Consider the following 14,266-nt stretch of genomic DNA (forward strand, 5'->3'; position numbering starts at 1 on the left):
TGAATCATCCATTTTATTTTATTTTATTTTGTCATGTGCTCACAGCATCTCTCTCTCTCTCTCTCTCTCCTCTCCCTAGCAGGTCACAGAGATAAATTAAAAATAAAATCTACAAGGAAAATAATTTATAAAAGCAGTTCCCAGGCTCGTGCCTTCTATCCCTACTGCTCAGTTAGAAGGTATGCCCCCCCCCCCAACACTGCGGGGAGAATCAGCGCTCCCCCCTGAACTCACTCCTGCTAGTCTGGGGCAGAGAGTACTCCAGAGCCGGGCAGGGGTAGGGGCAGCAGTGGCAAACAGTTAAAAATAAAGACACTGTGGTCCTGGAACCATCTGGCCACCTTGGCACTCCCCTCTCTGCCTCCCCCAGGCAGTCCTCCGGGAGCCCCTACTAAGCTGGGGGTGCGGAGAAGCTGCCTGTGGCCTAGAGCCTGGGGAGGGGGGCGCTCTCAGTCCCCATTACATGCACTTCTCATTCTCCTAGAAAGAAACCCAAAAAAGAAAGCAGACGGAGACCTCAGGACAAGAGGAGAAAAGTCCCAAGTGTTTCACACAGTTACACGGAGTCTTTATGGCAAAGAGAACATTTAGCAGCTTTGAATATTGGGGTATCTCCTTTTTACTCAACACAAGCATTCTAGACCCTATAAGTGAAACAGGGCTCAAGCCCTAAAAAATCAAAGCGCAAGAAACTCTAAGAGGACTAGTTTTGTTGTTTGTTGCCGGGTTTTGTGGTTTTTGTTTTCTCCAGTGACAAGCCCAGTTGTTAGGAGGGGAGGCCTGAGGGAAGGGTCACTCCCCAGAGTTGCGCTGAATACTGCCTGGCTTCTCCACATCAGCCCCCTGCCTCAGAGCAGCCCCCACAAGAGGAAGGTGGCAGGCCCAGCACTGGGGGCACTGGCAGCACCCCAGCTGCAGAAGAGCTGCAGGCAGCCAGTGAGGGCAGGCACGCGGGCAGGAAGAGAACAGCATTCACATGCAGGCTCTGATGGAGATGGGGGAGCCTCAGCTCAGGGGTGACCGGGCAGAGGGAGATGGAGTGGCAGGGCAGTGAGTGACATGCTTGGTGCTGGGGCTGCTGCAACACGGGCCTCATGATCCTTTTCTGTTCCCTCTCCCCTTTGACCCTAACCCTCCAAGTCAGTGTTGGGTCCCAGTGGCTCCCCTAGGATTGAAACACTACAGAGATATCCGAGAGCGCCCCTTCAGGGATGCCAAAGCACAGGAGCAGAAAAGAGTTCACAAAGCCCCTCCCTGAACCCACCCTGTCAGTGCACCACCCCTCCCTGGGGTGAAGTGGGGTTTATTCACACCAATGACCTACTTCCACCTAAAACCTGCTGCCTGGAATCCTGGCCAGAGCCAACCTTAACCTGCTCTTTGGTTTTCTTCCCGCTTTGATTTTTTTGGGGTTTTTCCCTTCCTTCCTTCTGTCCTTCCTTCCTTCCAGGAATGAGACTTTCTTCTACTTTCCTCTCCTCTCACAAGTCCCTTCCTTCCTCTTTTGGCCTCTAGCAATGCCAGCAGCACCCCTTCCCTCGAAGAAAAGGAGTAGGGGTGAAGACCCTGTCCACCCAAACAGTCTGGCCACTTCCACCTCCCGCAGTGAGGGAAGCTGAGCCAGACAGCGCCTGCGCCTGCCTCTTCCTGTCCACTGACCCGCAGTCATCCCATCTGAGAAGATCTATTGGATAAGAAGGCATGAAAGTCCCCACTGTAGGTCCAGGTCCAGGCCCAGCCCTTCTCCAGTTTCCATCTTGGTGAGCGTCAACCCCTCTTCCTCCCCAGGCTCACTTCCTCCGGTCCTTTGGCTTCCTCTCCTGCCGCCGGGCCTGCTGGTCGGCCAAGGTGCGGGGAATGAGGAGGACACTGCCATCCCCGGCATACTGGAGCGCATACTGACTGGGTGAGTAGGGTCGCCCATTCTCATCCCGCAGCCGCCCGAACACCTCCTGGTACAGGCTCTGGACCTTCTGCTTCATCTGCCGCAGGGACCGGAGGAACTCCACCTTCTCCTGCAGCAGTCGGGCTTTGTCGCGCTGCAGGTCCTCCACATCCCGCTCCAGGTTCAGGATGGTGTCCAGCTTGCGCTTGCGGCAGTTCTGCGCCGCCATCTTGTTCTTGCCCCTGCGCCGGATGTCACGGATGAGGCTCAGCTGGGCCTCGCTCAGCTGGTATTTGGATAACAACTCATTGAACTCCTCCACAGGCAGGTTAATGATTTTGTCATTGGTGAAGGGGATCTTCATGGCTCGGGCTCGATGCTCATCCCGGCTCATCTGCTTGTCTAGGAAGTCGGCCTGCTTCTCCTTGCTGCCTTTCTTGACAGTGCTGGGTGGTGGCAGGTCAGCGGAGTCGAGGGCACTGGGCGCCATGTTGTACGTGTGGTTGTGGCCCACATGCTCCAAGTAGGGCAGGCAGGAGAGCTGAGACGGATCCTGGTAGCTCATGCGGCAGAACTTGGAATACTCAGGCTGGTAGCCCACAGCTCCCTCAGCCTCTTCCAGATCCAGGGTCTCAGAGTCAGAGCTATAGCCAACGGCGCCTTCCTCAGAAAAGGAGGAAGAGGCTGAGGAAGAAGCAGAGGAGGAGGAGGAAGAGGAAGAGGAGGAGGAGGAGGAGGAAGAAGAGCTGCCTTCAGGGCTGCTCAGGGAGGAAGGGCTATGGCTGGAGTCCAAGGAGAGGCCTGAGTCAGAGTCAAATTCCTCTTCGAGCTGGGAGGCCTGCACGGGGTTGAAGCCTTCTTCAATGGCCAGGTCCATCAGGCTGATCTCATCCAGCATGGCTTCGTCTAGCAGACCCCCCAGCGGGTCAGGCAGCTCAGGGCCTGCTGTGTCATTGGCTGTGCCATTGAGCTGGGGCGGAAAGAAGAGCCCTGCCAGGTTGGTGGAACCAAAGGTGGAGTTGAGGCTGGTGGAATTGCTGGGGGCCAGCGGGAGCAGCGTGGAGCTGCCGGCCACAGGCAGGCTCTCCACCTCAGGGCTGAAGAGTGAGAAGTCCTGGCTGCAGCCCCCCAGGGACGCCTGATGCAGGCTGACATTCTGATTGATGGGAGTGTTGGGGGCAAGACTGTAGTTGGTGCTCAGTGGGTCTCCAGGAGGGGCATTGTACAGGATCTCACTTGTTGATGTGTTCACTTCCATGGCCTGGGAGGGAAGAAAGGCATCATAGTTCACTTGGAGCAGACTCCCTCCCAGGGGTGGTGGGGTGCTCACACTAGCAGGCACGCTACACAGGCACTGCTCCACGGTTGTAAAGGCAAGAGACTGGAAACTAGAGCCCACAGCATCAGCTCCTGGCCCCGCTTGGTCCACTAGGCCTGGCAGAGATGGGTTCCTCCTGACTCCACCCCAATGCAGGACTGACCAGCTCCTGTCATCTTTGGCCAGATTCCCCACCTTGGAGGGAGAGGAAGAAAACTACCTAACTCTGACTGCCTTGCCTCTTCACTGCAAAATCAGCCCAGTGAAAAGAACACCCAGACTTGAAGTTAGAAAACCTAGCTGCACCACTTGCTGTTTGACCATGGGCATGTCACTTAACCTCTCTGAGCTTCAATTTCTTCACTTTAAAATAATAAAGGGCTGATTAGATGATTGTGAGGGCCAAGCGATGACAACGGCTGTAAAGCACTGCCTGAATGTTGGCTTTTATTGATGCTAAACCTTGGAGGCACCCAGCCAAGTGGTTATCTGCCTGACGGAAGGAAGAAGGCATACCAAGGAGGCAGGCCTGCTTTAGAAGACTCAGCCCCAGGGTTTTGACTCCACCCCGCACTGTCCCAAGGACAGCTGGACAGTTACCTGTCAGGGTTCCTACTTTCCCATGGGTCAGACAGAGAGGTGTTACTCTTTCTCTTCCTAGAGATGAAAAAGCAACTGAGTGCTAAGATGACCCACACACAGTCCCACAGGTCTGTGCTCTGATAGTCCTACCTGCATTTCCATGATGGACATGAGATCTTGCCACTGCTGTTCCAAATCAAAGGGTGATTCTGTCCCCGTCAAGAGAGGAGACAAGAGGTTGTTTTGAAGACCTGGGGGCTCACTCTCACTAGGCACGGCTTCTGTTATGCTGGAAATGTCTGCCGGAAACTAGGGCAAAACACAGAGGTTTTAAGAGAGAAGGAAAGACCACTTTCTGCTTTCCTCCCAGAGACTGCCAGTGAGGTTCTGTTTCTTCCTTCCTCTGAATTCACCCCCAGCAGCTAGGACGAGGCCAACAGCAAGAGCTGGCCCCTCAGGCAGCCGCGCAGGGACACACCATGTGCAGGCTGCCCTGCTGGCTCGGTGGGTTCTCCCTGGAGTCCTGCTCACCTCAGCATTCTCCCCAAAGGGGCAGGTGGCCTCCAGCAGCCTAAGGCACTCTTCCAAGGACAGGGCCCTCTGGTCCTCCCCACCAGGCACCTGTGGCAACAGCAACTGTAAGTCTGACTGACCTGCGCCTTTGCCGCGTGCGGGCCAAAGCCTCTTTCCCACCCTTTTGGAGGGGAAACTAAAGGAGGACCTACGTGGTTGCAGGCCTGCACTCTCCCTCCATTCCCAGGCTAATGGCTGCCCCGGGTCCCCAACTCCAGGAAGAACAGAGGGAGAGTGGAAGAGTCCTGACGCAAGCAGGAAGCTGCCAGGTGTTGCCTCCGCTGTGTTGTTACCAAGGTCTGGCCCCTCAGCCCACTCACTGTGACTTAGAGACCTCAACCCAAAATATAATTCAGGCCCATCCCACAGACATTACTTGCCTTCTCTAAGGGGAAGTTTCTAGAACTGGGCAGAGGTGGGAGTACCTGTGCAGGGAAGCTCTCCCCAGTTTCTCCATCCACTAGCAGGTTTCGCGCCAGAGCTTCTGCACCCTCGCCTGGCCAGGTGTCCTCCTGCTCCGCTCCATCTTGTAGTTCCTTATCCACATCCTGTTCCTTCTGGCGATGACTATAGTCAAAAATCTCACGCCCAGCCCCCAGGTCAATATCCTGTCGCCAAAGGATGTCAATCAGATCTATGTCCTGAAAGACAGATCACCATGACTTTAGGTCTCAAGTCCAGGGGCTCCTCCTTGTCCTGCCCCTCACAGGTCCCTCCTAGCATCCTTTCAGTTAGCCCTGGGTGGGGCCCCTCCCAGCCCTACACCTGCCAGCCTGTACCCTGGCCCCTCGTACCAGTAAGGCTTCATTCATCCATTTCCAGACACCAGCCTTCAAAAAAACCCACTAGCATGACCATCACCACACAGATCTGTGGGCTTGGGATCAGGACCAGAGACACAGCTGGGCCAAAAAAGCAGGGCCACCTCACCGCGACATAAGAAGAAAGGGGTAGTAGGAGACACCTCTCATTTCAGGAATGGGAATCCCTTAAAACTTGGTTTGTAGGAAACTGGCAATAGCAAGCAAGGCGAATTGTCATGCAGAATTGCTTTGAGGTGCCCAGGCTTGCATCAGCCTATGGTGCCATTTCATTTGCATAAAGGGGTGGGGTGGGCTGGTGAGGAAAATCCCTGCATTTGCAACCACCTGATGCAACCAGTGACAACGACAGGCTGTCTCCAGCCCTTCCCACAGCCTCCCCTGGCTGAGGCTGGAGTAGCTGAACACCCACAACTCTTAAAGCCCAGGCTCACCTCAAGATCCATCCCTGCCAGAATCCCCACTCTCAGCGGATCCTAGCAAGCTGCCTCAACCCCAGAGAACCTCAGGCAGTCAGGTGATCCTCACTGAGCACCCCACCCCTGCCCCGGCCGGCCCCATGGTGTCCCCTCACACCAGTGCTCTCACTCCCTTTCTTACCACACCCCAGGACTCACTGACTCCCCAGCAGTCAACCCCCTCAAGGACATAGCCCCCATCACTGCTCAGCCACAATTGCCACCTCAAGCACCAAAATGCCTCCCTCCTGTTCTACCCTGGTGGCTCCTGATCAGTTCCTGCATCTACTGCCACCCCCACTGCCACTAGCATAGAACCCCAATAAATTAGAGCCATTAGGGCTTCCTACACATGCCGCTCCTCTAGAGCTGAAGAAACCCTCAACTGTTGCCTTCCACTCAGAGGTTAAAAAACAGACACTTTCCAGAAAGCCATATCCTTAGATTAGACCCACCTCCCTAGCCCAGACTAGCCAGACTAGGTATCCCTTTCCCACCATAACCCTCCCGGATCCTAAGACCTCCCAGATGTGCCTCTCCCTTTAGTCTCCCCACATACACCAACCTGAACAGAAGCCCTGGACCCAGGAGCAGAGGGGGGCTGGGCCACCCGGTGACCAGCCAGCAAAGAGTTAAGGGGCTGGCTCCCTTTGGCATGGCCCCCACCACTGTGAGAGCTGCGGTCCAGGCGGGTCATGGTCTGCGAGATGAGCCCCAGGGCAGCCGGTGCCGGGAAGCCGGACAGGGGGCTGCACGGAGCTCTTGGCTTGCAGGGAGCACACCAGGCTGGAAGGGTGGCCCCTTGCTAGCTCCGAGGGGCCTGAGGAGGGTGCCCCGCCCGTGCTGCTGCCTGGGCAGCCCAGCCCAGCCCCCTTCTTCCATCCTTGAGCAGCCCCCTCCCACCTCACAACCCCAGTTCCACTCAGGCGCCCGGGAGCCCCCACCCTGAGCTCACCGCAGAGGCTGCAGTGAGATGGGACTCCCACCCCATGCTCCGTGCTCAAGCTGCAGAGGAAAGCAAGCTCCCTCCTGGGCCTATCCTCCCGCTCCTCCCTCTCTCCCCCTCCCCACGCCCCCCAAACTTGTTACCTAGGCTGCAGCAAGGAGCCAATCCCCTCCCCCTCCCACCCCGCAGGTCACTGCTGAGGCTGCAGAGAGCCAATCCCCTCCCCCAGGTCAGCAGCTGGGCTGCGGAAAGAGCCAATCCCCTCCCACTGTCGTTACCTAGGCTGCGACGAGAGCCAATCTCCTCCCCCAAGTCTCCGCTGGAGATGCGCAAGGAGCCAATCCCCTCCCACCGCCTGTTACCTAGCTGCAGCCGGGAGCCAATCTCTGCACCAGGGCAGCTGGAGAAGCTGCCGCAAGGAACCAGCCCATCCCTGGGCCGCCTCCATCTCCTCAAGGAGACGCACCCAGGGGCGGGCAGCCCCACCCAGCCCAGTCAGCCAGCCAGGGTGGCGCAGTGAGAGAGCCCTGGGGGGAAGGGGTGCCACTTTCCCTCCTGTCGCATCCTGCTTGCCCAGCCCACTCAGGACTGGGCAGACACTCCTCCCGCAGCCTCTCCGGGAATCTAAGTTCTTCCCTGGAAGTGAAAGGAGTTTTCCCGTTCCTCAGAAGGGCTGTGGCCAGTTGTCCTCAAGCCCAAGGATCACAGGCTAGGCTGGGCAGGAACCCAGTCCACCCAGACCCACTGTGAGCCAGGGGCTTTGTGACCCTACAACAGGCCAGGTAAGAATAAGAGGGAAAGCCATTTGCACACGTGCAGCGATGTCACAGTGCTGGCCAGGCCCAGCCCCGACAAGAGGAGGGCAACACGAGCCTGAAAGGCCAGCACTGAAGGAGACAGGTGCTCTGCAACGTCCTGTCTACAAAGGTGTCCCCCACGCTCACCCTAGCCCAGCTAGTTCAAGACCATTCTGTGCCCGACCCTGGGCCCTCATCTCTAAAGCAGGAAAGAAGCTCCTGAGAGAATCAGGATCACTAGTCCAACTCCCATTCTCACTGCTGCTCCCTTTGAGCCTAAGGTCAGGTCAGGGACAGTATGTTCTCCTTGGTCACAGACTGCTCCTCGCCTGGGAAGAGCTGTACAAAGGCCACCCCCTGCTCTGGGCAGAGTGCCAACCTCAAGGGGAATCCTATCCCTGACAAGGGCCTGGGCTATGGCTGTCCATCGAACAGGCCTGGCAGCAGGGGAGCGCTGCCACCCCAGGGATAATACCAGCTCCAGCAGTGCCTGTCACATGCTCGGGACCTGGGTATTTTTATCCCTGAGTTGCTGAGGAAATGTTGTTCTAGACACATAATAATCCTCCCTTCCCCCATACTCAGCCTGGGCCTCCAATGACGACCCACCCGTAGCCCCCAAAGGGAGCAGTGAAGGCCTGGGGTCAGGGAAAGCACAACCTTCATAAAAGCCAATAAATGGAGGAAAGCAGAGTCAAAGTCCCATCCCATTCCACCCCAAGCCATCCAATTATATCCAAAACATCCCATCCCATCCCATCCCGGGAGACCTCTCCGCAGGAATAGGAATGGAGCTATCCCTCCAGGGTTCCCAGGTGCGAGTCCAATTACACCCACCCCTTGGGGAGCTACAGTGGGGCAGGAGGAGACTTTGAAGAGGAGGCTGGGAGGCATACTTCCTCAGATCGCTGTGCCAAGACTGGAGCCCATTTGAAAGAAAAGGACAGAGGAAGCAGAAGAGAGGTAAAGTTCCCAGGAGCACTGTATGAATCTAGAAAAGAGGCACTGAAAGGTAAGGAATGCTCATGGATCCCACACTCAGATAATTCTAGTCTCTCTCAAAGTAGATCCAGTCTGAGCCAGCTGAGCAGAAACAGAGCAACCCTGGCACTACTGACATTTGGGGCCAGTTCATTCTATCATTTAGGGGCTGTCCTGTGCTTTTTAGGAAGTTCAGCAGCATCCCTGGCCTCTCCCCACTAGATACCAATGGCACTTCCTCCAGTTGTAACAGCCAAAACTGTCTCTAGACATAGTCACATGTCCCCTGGGGGGCAAAATCACCCCTAGTTGAGGACCACTGGCCCAGAGAAAGCCACATGCTTTGATGGTCAGTAACATTCAGAGAACTTAACTCAGGAACAGGCCCAAACACAGGATGGGAGATGAAACCTGGTCCGAGTGGTGAGCGGAAAGAGCCAGGTTCTGCAGCATCTGTAAAACTTTTTACATACTTCCACATCCCCCCCTCCCTAAAGATGCCCCACCAAAGACTCAACTCCGGAAAACCCAGCGCAGCGTAATCCAGCCTTCTCTCCCTAATGGCCAGGAGACTGCAGCAGGCCTGTTTTCAAGCTCCTTAAGGGCAACTGGCAAGCTAGGGCCAAACACAAAGTTGAAAGCAGTCTTATCATCATGGTGGTAGGATAGGGGCAGTGCCACTCACATTGTTAAAGGCACCTGCATGACTTTCTGCCCAGAACAGTATACGTCAGCCCCATGTCAGGAGCTAAAGATCTCTGATACTCAGAGCAAGCTGACTTAGGCAGCAGAGGCAGTTTCTCCTCTAGCTCCTAGCCCTCTCCTCCTACTCCCTGCAGTGGGCCTTGAGCAAAGAATGGGAGCCTTGGCCCTCTCATGGCCAAGAATAACTATCTAAATCTACCCCTTGGCTCAAGCCCAGGAGAGTCGACTTATCAGGACCTTACAACAACAGGCCTGACCACAAGGGAGGAGAACTTCAGGATATGTATGTGTGTTTTGATGTGGGGGAAGGTACAAGGCAAGAGTCCACAAAGTATTTGTGTCTTAGCAACAGATATACACCGCACCAAAGCCCATCACAACATGACTCCCTCCCCCACCCGGGCTCCCGGAGTCATGTTGAAATCCAAGCAGTAAACACGCTGGCATGTTCTAGGAACCTCCCACTGCCCTGACAGTACACTTAAAGGTGGGTCAATGGTTCAACACAAGGAAATGCTCCCAGCCCCCAATCTCAGTCAGACAATTCAGCCCATTCTTATCCAAGAACAATGCCTGAGACCCACCCTAGAACCTCTGGTTCTTTACAGGGGTTGGTACTATCACCATCCTCCTCCAGGATCCCCCACCCCCACCCCCACCCCAAACCCCTCCCGCCCACCCCTCCATGTGGCCACTAACCTCTTTGGTTAAGTCTCCACTGACTGGAGGGGCTACAGCCCCCAAATCCTCCAAATCTTCACTGAATCCCTGCTCCGTTTCGCTTTCTCGCACCCCGTTGTCTGGGCCTGTCACATCTTGGAGGCCACTGGAACTCTCAAGGGCGAGGGCTGAGCTGGGCTGGCTGCCAGAGACAGACCCCTCCGGATCCCGGTGGACCAGCCAGGCGTTTACCTCAGTGGTCGGCACCTGGAACCTGTCCAGGGCCCTCACCTGACTGAGGAGCCGCCGGGCAGTGAAGTAATTGTCCAGGTCTATGCTCTTGGGGTGGATACCATAGCCATCCAAGGTATTCCTCAGGTTGTGGAACTGGGTCTGAGTGTAGGCAGAACTGGGCCCCAGGATGATCTCCCGGAGCGGGGGGAGCTGTGAGGTCAGGTAAGTATCCACGTCCACCCGCACCCCAATCAAACTCAGCAGAATGGTGAACTGGAGGAGTCCTTCCGTTAAGTATTTCTTCAGAGAAAGCATTGCTGAAGGACCAGAATGTTTATGCTTTTTGGTTTTTAAATCTTCTGAAAGGCAAATCAAGGCCACTGCTCTGCTGCTCCAGCCAGCAAGTTACCCTCCTCAGTGCCAAACCCTGTACCCCACCCTGGCAGAACAAAGGCGCTGAGCTCCCTGACGGCCTCAGAGGAAAGCACACCCCGCGGAGCCAAGGCCACGCTCCAGACCACATTCACTTTTCCCTTCTCGACACCTCACCTCAGAAAGTGCGACTGCTCCTAACGCAGTCCCGGCCCTGAGGGCCCACGTGACCTACTGTCTGCACCGTCCATACAGTTGCTTCCTCACTCACATTAGTCGTCCTCTCTGTAGATTCCACTGCAGGCTGTTCTCAGGAACAGCTGACGGTTTTTTTTTTTTTCCTTCTCCCTCCTAAGGTTTATTTTCTTTGGCTGGAGCTACAGGCCTTTTGTCTTGGGTCAGAGTGTCCCTCCTCCTCCACACTTACCAGGGGGGTTTCCAGAGAAACCTGAAATGGGAGTCACAAGAGCAACAGGATAAGAGTCCGTAATTTTCCCACCGTTATCAAGGCAAAAAGTAGAAAGCATATTAAAAGGCCACTTTTATTTTTTATTTAAAAATAAAGCAACTATCATATACCCCCAGGAAAACAAAAAATCTGTTATACACAAAACAACTATGAAAGGAAAATAGGGCTCACAAAAGATCCCAGTTTCTGGATATAAAATTTGCAATGCCCTGAAAGGTAGCTTGTTTTGGATAAGCAGATAATGCCCAGAGCATCCAAAATACTTTACATGTTATCTGATTTACCAACCCTCCCCCCACCCCATACACAGACTACACAGCTTCTATTTTTAGCATGAGAAGTGCATTTCCTATCTTAAAGGAAAGTTGGTTTCCCAGCTCTCAGGAGAAAACTGCCTACAATTCTCGTCCCTTACAGTTCTAAAGGGGAGGGAGAGATCCCTTATGGGAGACAGTGTAAAAAGACTTGAGGACAACGTTCAGGCCACCACTTATAGAAAAAAAAAAAGGTCTTGTTTTTCCAACTTCGAAATCTGATTTGCCTTTCCTATCGCTCTCATATGAAAAAAAGGGAGGGTGGGTGAGAGGGATGGGGGGGGCGGACTGAGGCAGGATTATTCGGTCCAGAATTTGCATAGGCAGGTTTTATTTCCATTCATATGACCTTCTCAGCCAAAGCAGGAGGATATGGCCAAGCTCTAAACCCAGACAGCTAGGTGGGGAGGGAGTAAATCTGCACGTCCTTCTGGTGCAGTTTCTGGTCTCTACTTTCGAGCTTTCATTAACCTCAAACCAAGATACAGCTGTCCCCTCTTTACTGTTGTGACCCATCTACCAGCTTCATCCTAAAGGGGAAGAGGGATGGACCGACACACGCACACCCTTATTTGGTTAGAGTAAACACAACTGCGACCCAGAATTCCGGCTTACACTACTCTCCCGTTCTCACGCATTTCATTACTAAGACCTCCCAAGAGCCTCTGGCTGAGCCCGGTCCCACCCTGCCCCGGATACCCGAGTCTGGCTGGGACCAAGTCGCCATGCCCGCTCTCGGCGCCTCGGCTTCTAGCCTTCTGGGACAGCAGCGAACAAGTGCTACTTTCCTGGCCTTGACCCACCCTTCTGCCAAACCCCACCCCGCCCTCCGTCCCCATGGCCCCACCCCGCTCCCAACCCGGGCCTAACACCACGCCTTCTCCTGCCCTCAGCCCTCCCCAGTCCAACCCACCCGAGCCAGCTCTCTCCCCTGCCTCGCGGCCCCTCCCTGCCAGGCCCAGGGCCCGGCCCCGACGCGAGCACCGCTCGGCCGCGGGCTCCCGCCTCCTGCCCCTCAGCTCCACCCCGCCGCCCCTCACCCCATAAGCCTCGGCCCCGCGGCGCTGCGCCCCTCCCGTTCAGGGAAAAGAATGTGCCTGATACCCGCTGCAGAGCTCAGCGTCCGCCGCTGCCGCCACAGCAGGCCCTCGGCCCGAGTGCTGGCCTCGCCGCCGCCACCGCCGGCTGGCCTAGACCTCCCTGCCTCCGCTTCCCTCCCCGCCCCCTCCTCCTCCTCCCACCTCACTAGGAAGCCCGCCCCCTCCGTCCTCCCACGAACACGTTTCTCCAATCAACGAGCCGAGAGACCATGGCTGTCGCCGGATGTCGCTTTGATTGACAGAAGAGAGAGCCCAATAGCTGAGTGTGTCTCCTCCTCCCTCTCCCGATTTCCCAAGACTGACATGGTCCGCGGCCCAATGGGCGTGTAGGCCCGCCCCGCGGCGTGGGCCCACCAATAAGTGGGACGAAGGCCCTATCGCCCGGCATTCTGGACACCGCCGCCGTGCGCCGGCCGTGGGTGGTATTACTGGCTGGGCGCGGAGTGGAGTGTGCAGGCTGAGCGCTTCCAGTGCATTCTGCGGCTGGGGAATGAGGGCCTCGGGCCGGGCATAGGAGGTGGTGTCGCCGGCGGAGCGCAGAATCACCCCCTGGAGGCTTCCCACGGTGACTTGCAGAAGTCCGCTGAGACCCTAGGAAGCCGAGGCGGGGCACAGAGCGTCTGTTTGGTGTGGTGGCGATACTCGTGCCTCCATCTTGGGTGCTGGCAGCGGAAACCACTCTCCCAGCTTCCGCTGCGCGCGGCCTGACTCGCAGCGTCCCACGCCAGTCGGGGTCGTCCGCGCCGCGTGCCCCAGGCAAGGGTCACGTGGCGGGGACAGCCCTGCGGGCTGGTTGCCCCGCCGGTGGTGGGACGTCGGCGGAGTGAGGGATGTGGTGTAATAGGGGATTTTTGTCTTGATAGAAACACCCCGAAGAGTTCTCCCTCTGCTCTGTGGTGTCCCCTGCTCAACATCCCACCAACCTTAGCCTCCTTTGAAGAACTATCCAAAGTTTCTGGTGTTCTCCGGTCTCGCCTAGCCAACATCTTTGTGATTTTCAAACGTTAGTTTATCCCCAACATCACTTGGAGAAATGTTAAACTTGCAAATTCTGAGGCCCGCACCCGGAATTCTGATTGACTTACCCGGGGGTGGCGGCGATAACTTGGACGTTAACTCAGTAAACGACTTGCGTGATTTTAATGCAGCTGGTCCGACGACCACATTTCGGCAATCTCTGAATCACCGAGTTGGAGTCTGTTGCTTGCTGTGGGACAAAGGCGTCAACTCAAATTCTTGACTCCCAGGAAGATCTGCCTAATCTAGTGTGCGAGTCATTGGTCCTTGTATAACTAAGGACAAGGCCAACTGGTAACTCATTAGATAAGAACATCGAGTCCATCACTTGTTTGGAGAGTTAGGAGGCTCGTAATTTGGGGTGATTCACAGATTATAAAGCATTTTCACCATATAGAAATGTACACCAGCATCCATTCATTGACTCCTTAGAAAACTAAGATAGTTACAGATTTAAAAAAAAAAAATTTTTGGTGAGGAAGATTGTCCCTGAACTAACATCTGTGCCAAACTTCCTGTATATGGGAATGTGGGAAGCTGCCACAGCAGGGCTTGATGAACAGTGTGTAGGGCTGGCCCGCTGCCCCCCCCCCCCCCCCCCCCCCCCCCCCCCCCCCCCAGTGCAGAGCCCAGGAACTTAACCACTACACCACCTGCCGGCTCCCTAGTTACGCATTTCAAAGACTGATTCAAAGAACACGTTTTCCTTATTCGTTTTACTGTCTGTCTCCTGGTAAATGCTAGAATATAAACAAGGACTAGAATTTTGTGCGTTAACTGTTGAGTCTTAAAACCTAGAATGGTGCCTGGAACATAGTAGGCACTCAATAAATACTGAATAATTGAAAATGAACTCAAGCAGGCAGGCCTGTGATAAAAAGTTCCTGTCAAGGGGCCGCCAGGGGCCGAGTGGTTAAGTTCGCCAGCTCCGCTTCCCCTGCCCAGGGTTTCGCCGGTTTGGATCCTGGGTGCGCACATGGCACCACTCATCAAGCCACGCTGAGGGGGCATCCCACGTGTCACAAGTAGTAGGA

The 14,266-nt window shown here is 55.5% G+C and overlaps 1 protein-coding gene across 10 annotated transcripts; it reads right to left on the reverse strand.

The window, feature by feature from the left end:
- Positions 1-12,371, reverse strand: NFE2L1 (NFE2 like bZIP transcription factor 1). 10 transcript variants are annotated; one of them, XM_044744337.2, is made up of 6 exons: positions 12,220-12,371; positions 9,766-10,780; positions 4,784-4,966; positions 4,317-4,406; positions 3,936-4,094; positions 1-3,146 (listed from the first exon to the last, which is right to left on the reverse strand). In XM_044744337.2, the coding sequence occupies exons 2-6, from the start codon at positions 10,273-10,275 to the stop codon at positions 1,791-1,793; spliced, it is 2,298 nt and encodes a 765-aa protein (XP_044600272.1). In that variant the 5' UTR covers positions 10,276-10,780; positions 12,220-12,371; the 3' UTR covers positions 1-1,790. The 10 variants fall into 10 exon arrangements, with proteins under 10 accessions (XP_044600272.1, XP_044600269.1, XP_070339190.1 ...); XM_044744334.2 differs by having other exon boundaries at positions 4,784-4,999; XM_070483089.1 differs by lacking the exon at positions 12,220-12,371 and adding an exon at positions 11,815-11,936.
- Between the last annotated feature and the right edge of the window lie 1,895 nt (positions 12,372-14,266).

Source organism: Equus asinus, chromosome 13, assembly GCF_041296235.1.
Source record: "Equus asinus isolate D_3611 breed Donkey chromosome 13, EquAss-T2T_v2, whole genome shotgun sequence".
Taxonomy (NCBI): Eukaryota; Metazoa; Chordata; class Mammalia; order Perissodactyla; family Equidae; genus Equus; species Equus asinus.

Bases quoted from the DNA above. Each gene is read 5' to 3' on its own strand.
- NFE2L1 (XM_044744334.2), bottom strand. From the start codon at position 10,275: ATGCTTTCTCTGAAGAAATACTTAACGGAAGGACTCCTCCAGTTCACC. The intron at 5,000-9,765 runs GTTAGTGGCCAC...TCTGTCTTTCAG, and splicing joins GTGGAGACTTAACCAAAGAG to GACATAGATCTGATTGACAT. The intron at 4,407-4,783 runs GTACTCCCACCT...CTGTTGCCACAG, and splicing joins GGGAGAGCTTCCCTGCACAG to GTGCCTGGTGGGGAGGACCA.